The sequence below is a fragment of the Medicago sativa genome, chromosome 8, assembly GCF_051527215.1.
Source record: "Medicago sativa cultivar Bolivia chromosome 8, Bolivia_mono, whole genome shotgun sequence".
Taxonomy (NCBI): Eukaryota; Viridiplantae; Streptophyta; class Magnoliopsida; order Fabales; family Fabaceae; genus Medicago; species Medicago sativa.
Genome location: NC_140756.1, coordinates 68,518,281 through 68,523,847, shown reverse-complemented (window position 1 = coordinate 68,523,847; position 5,567 = coordinate 68,518,281). Strand labels below are relative to the sequence as shown.

The window sequence follows — 5,567 nt, the reverse complement described above, 5'->3', positions numbered from 1 at the left end:
TTAGGCTCTGAATCTTTTTTTTACTTTAAACATATTTCTATAAGTCATATTCTTTAAATATCTTTGCATCTAGCAGAGTTAATAGTTAAATGGAGAATTATAGACATTTAGTTCACATTACAAGTTTGATCCCAAGAGTTATAGACTTTTTTTCTTCATATTTCTACGAATATAATGTTATTTGTTTTTAAAAAGTTCTTACATTAATGAGGTTGAGTCTAACGGAAAGAGTTAAACTCTCAAAGTCCGATGAATTGATATTCGAATATATTTTAAAAGAAAAAAAAACTAGATTAACTCATCTAAATCAACACTGAAGAGAAACGAACCTGAGATCTTGAGAAGAAGAACACTCTTATGTTCCAAGTCAATATCATCAGCTGACATGCGTCGATAAAATTACACATTTAGTGTTATTAGTTTTTATATTTCTATATCAACACACTTAAAATGTCTCAATTTAAAATTCATTTTAAACCTATAAATACATGCCTACAAATACATTGGAACAGTCTGAATTTAACCCTCACCTGGGCTTGATCTTGGCCACGATTAAAGCACTTTCTAATGGATTCCAAATCTCAAAAAGCGGTCATGATAGTATATTTTTTCAAGTATGTTGATGAAATTAAAACAAAACATGCACGAATCTTAATAATCTAGCAAACTCTCACTCATTCCTTTTCTTTTTTGACTAACTCACACTCACTCTCAACGATGTATATTTACACATTTATATACGCAGTTTTACAATTCCATATTTCGTTTGGAATATCAACATTTACAATAAGATCAAAGAAGATTCATAAAGATTAATATTAATTAAGCCATCATTTGATGAAACTCATTGAAATCAAGAACCCCATTATGATCAATATCAAATGCATCAATCATAACCACACACTCTTCATAAGACCTATCATCTCCAAGACGTTGCAACATCCTTTGCAACCCTTTTGGAGTAATACAACCTTCTTTCTCCTCGCACACAAACATCTCAAAAGCCTTTCTTAAATCTTTATCATCATCTCTTCCTCCTTCACCTTTCATCAACTTAATAAAATCATTGAAATCCAACAAGTTGTCACCGTCGGCATCGAGGTAATTTATCACCCTTTCAGCTTCCTCATGAGACATGTGCTCACCAATTGAACCAAAATATGACCTTAATTCATAGGCTGAAATTTTTCCATCTCCATCACCATCAAAGTACTTAAAAACCTCTCTTAATCCTTTTTCATCTTCATTGTTGTTAATTTTTGGTGTGGTGGACAATGAAGTTGGAGATCTTGGAGAGCATAATGATGATGAATTTGAAGATCTTGATCTAATAACCTTGAGACCTAATTTGTTAGAGAACCACTTGGATGGTTTTAGAATTCTAGACATAATAAATATGAAAATTTTGAGAAACCTAATTTAATTTCCTCTCCAATACATAAAAAATCATTAAAATATTATTTGAAGGTGACATGAAATTACTAATAGGTAGTCTTTTGATATAATGCAAGAGTCAAATAAAAAGATTGAGATATATATAAGGAAATTAATTAAGAGTAGCTTTTGAGGGAGTTGCTATGAAATTGCTTGGGGGAGCAGAACTGAATTTTGGCAATTAAAGATACGTAACCTTTCTGATGGGAAGGAAATTGCATGGTAGTTTCCTAAGAGGGTCCCGAGAAAATGATGGAACAATGTCAAGCTGATAATTTTATTTTTTGAGGGGTCAAGCTGATAATTATTTTGAGGCGGTTTATTTTTCACTTAAATCAAAAAATTATATACATCCGGTAAAGAAATTTTCTCTATTCAAACAACATGATATCATGAGTCTCTCTCTCTCTCTCTCTCTCTCTCTCTCTCTCTATATATATATATATATATATATATATATATATATATATATATATATGGGATTTGCCAGAACACACCCACTAGTTTTTATATGGGATTGTTTTAGCAAGCTACACCTTAAGGTGTATTTAACTACTTTTTAGTTATAACTTGCTAAAACACACCTTCTAAAAAATAAGTGGGTGTATCCTAGCAAATGCTTATAGGAGTTGCTAACATACACCCACTTATTTTTTAGAAGGTGTGTTTTAGCAACATTCACCTTAAGGTGTAGCTTGCTAAAACACTACCACATAAAAACTAGTGGGTGTGTTCTAGCAAATCTCATATATATATATATATATATATATATATATATATATATATATATATATATATATATATATATATATATATATATATGGGTTATGATAGAAGACACCTTTTGTGAAGGTGTCTTTTATCAAGTTACACTATGAGCATTTGTTAAAAGACACCAACTACTTTTTATGAAGGTGTCTTTTATCAAAGTTATAACTAAAAAAGTGAAAATCACACCTTGAGGTGTGACTTGATAAAAGACACCACACTACTTTTTATGAAGGTGTCTTGTAACATAACCCTATATATATATATATATATATATATATATATATATATAAACCGACAATGTTTTTGTTTTAGGCAAAATACCTCTTTTGATCCTTTAAGTTTGACAAACATACCGAATTAGTCATTTAAGTTTGTTAAGTTTCAAATAAATTCTTTAAGTTATTTCTAAGTTTTCAATAGGTCCTATAAGTTTTTTAAGTTTCAAATATGTCCTTAAAAGGCTAATAAGGAATTATTTGAAACTTGAAAAACTTCAAAAACTAACCTAATATTTTTGTCAAACTTAAAGGTCCAAAAGAAGGCCTTTGTTTTATGTAGGCCTTCTATAACATTTCATTAGATATTATCGATATAAAAAAAAATACATGGTGGAACATCAATGAAAATGTTGAGATTAGTTAATAATTTGTCATCATGTGTTAGTCTTCGGTATTTTTCTCCTCTCATACATATCAATGTTAAATTGAGAACAAATATATCAGTCTTATCTTAGTGAGAACGTCACTACGTCAAAAAATACAGGGAAAGGTTAATGAGTGTCTTCAAACACTTTTTAAGGACCTTTAATATATGGTAAGTTTTTATGAAAATTTGGTATTCAATGGGTTGAAATTTGTAATATTTAATTTTTTAAATGAACAATTTATAAATTTGGAATCCTTATGAAGTCCCTCGGAGGCATTTGTTAACAAAACTGAAAAAACATATACTAGTCTTACCGAGAAATATTTCATTTTCCTCAAAGTTACGTTTTTATTGGAACTTGGAGGAACAAGAAAGGAATATGTAATTTAAATTACAATTTCAAATTTTCAAGGACAAAACCGAGTTTCCATAAAAAGGAAAAAAACACAATTAAAATATATATTTTTTGTCTTAGACGAAGTTACAAACCAGTGAAACTAAAACAAACAACTATGAGATTTCGTATTCGAACTCAAGTAAAGGTGTTTAGCTTAAAGATATATGCATTGTTAGCTGAGTTCGACCTTACAATAAGCATTGTGCGCTACTCGGTGTGCAATACGAGTTGTTGTTTGATGATAATGAAAAGGGGTCAAATCCTCTGGGTTCCTTTCCCCTATTTCACGGCCCCGTGTTAGATATGGTGATCCACCTCTGGAGTAGGAATCTTAGAGTATTACTTTTCCCACCCTATGCCTTTCCTCGCGCGCCCTATTTTTTTCCAAAATTACCCTCGGAGTTTTCCGGATTTTATAATCCGGAATGATGTTTTTCCAGAATTTTTTTGATTTTAAGCTTTCTATTGCTGTGGAATTGGTTATGTACAAGCTACAGATTTTAAAAATAACGGTGCACTTAACATTTATGGAGAGAGGTATATTCTGCAATGTGCTGCAGATTTTAAATATAATATGAATGATATTACTGAGTTGTCTTTCTTAATTTCTTTCTTTCAAAGGCATCAGCACTGAATGAAGTTTTCAAATACTTGTTAGGTCATGATTCTAATGCTTTGAAGTGAGTATTGAAACTTTACTTGTCTCATTCATCACAAGAGTTATGGATATGTCAACTTCATACTTTGAGCATTGTTATGTAGAGAAATAAGTACTCCAACACCGGGTTCCAAGGATTTATTCTTCTCGACAAAATATACCAACCATTTTTTATGCAATTCAAAGCTTGTTTCTGGAAAAAAGTATTGGCCATACTAGAGAAATCCTCCATATAATCACATTCCGGATTACAAAATCCGAATTGTTTAACGTATTCCGGATTATGTAATCCGGAAACATCATTTTTCACCCTATTTGTTGACTTTCAACGTGAGTTACGGATTTTTCCGGATTTTGTAATCCGGAAAGCTCAAAAAATAGGGCGCGTTACATGATTTTTTCGGATTACATAATCCGAAAACCCCCTAAACACCCTTTTTTCATGGTGCTAATGCAATCCGGATTCTATATTCCGGAATGCACCAGCACCAAATTTTTCATATGTAACAAATCTTCTAAAATTCTATGTGCATCTAAACTCTTAGAACCAGGACAAACTTTAAAAGTAAGAGTCCTTAACGATGTTGAATTTGCAAGTACGAACCGTATCAAACTCATTGCATGCTGAGAAATTCTACATGCTCTAACATGGATATTCACCATCTGCAGATTATTAAGGCAATCACTACTGCATTCTAACTCTTCTGAATGATCCGACACTTGTACGGTAGAAACATCGATGTAACTCTGAAGTGTAAAAATTAAAGTGTCAAAATACAACAATAAGAAATAAGCTAAGAAGCTTAGGTAATCAGGTTTACATGTAAAATAAGTTCAACCAAGCCAGGAGCACATTGGAGTGCACTAACAATATACAAAAGTTCTCCTCTATCATTTGCTCCATGATTTTTACACCCAAAATTCAAAATTTCATCATTTATACTTTTTTTCATGGTGCTAATGCAATCCGGATTCTATAATCCGGAATGCACAAGGGCATTTTTGGAAAATTTACAGGGCGCGGGAGAAGACCATAGGGTGGGAAAAGTAATACTCGGAACCTTATTAGGTATTTATGCCTCATGATGGGCAATGGCCCAATTCAAACCAATTTACTTTCATAATTGATTTTAACTTGAATCTAGCTATAATTTAAATTTTTGTCTCTAAATTGCTTTTCCCGTCGTAAATTCAATGTTTAACTCACTTTTAGTCATAATAAATTTTATAACGTTAATTTATTTAAAATTAATTAATAACATTGTTGAACCAAACATATTGTAATCATACATATCTTATCTAAGGATGGTTCTTCAAAAAAAAAATCTTATCAAAGAATGGATTTACTGAATGATGGGAGTACCTAATATGAGGAATGCTAGGATCACATCCTCTAACACACTCTTTTAACACACTACAATAAAAATTAGTCATATGATCCACTTTTTTATTCCCTTTACCTGCTACCGGTTTAACTTAGTAACCATTTATTTTACTCTTTTTTTTTTTTACTATTATTATTATTTAATTTTGATTTTTCATATTCATTACTCAACCGTCAACCACCACCGTCTCTTCGAGTTCTCATATTCAAGAAGGAAGTCGTTGTTTTTCACCCAAATCAAACCATTAAGGCTTTGTTTGCGAGTTTGGAGGGGAGGG

At 31.3% G+C, this 5,567-nt stretch overlaps 1 protein-coding gene across 1 annotated transcript; it reads right to left on the bottom strand.

The window, feature by feature from the left end:
- Window positions 1-579: 579 nt before the first annotated feature.
- Window positions 580-1,515, bottom strand: CML41 (calmodulin-like 41). Its single transcript, XM_085734848.1, has one exon. It carries the CDS (start codon window positions 1,387-1,389, stop codon window positions 823-825), a length of 567 nt encoding a protein of 188 aa, XP_085590974.1. The 5' UTR covers window positions 1,390-1,515; the 3' UTR covers window positions 580-822.
- Window positions 1,516-5,567: the final 4,052 nt, after the last annotated feature.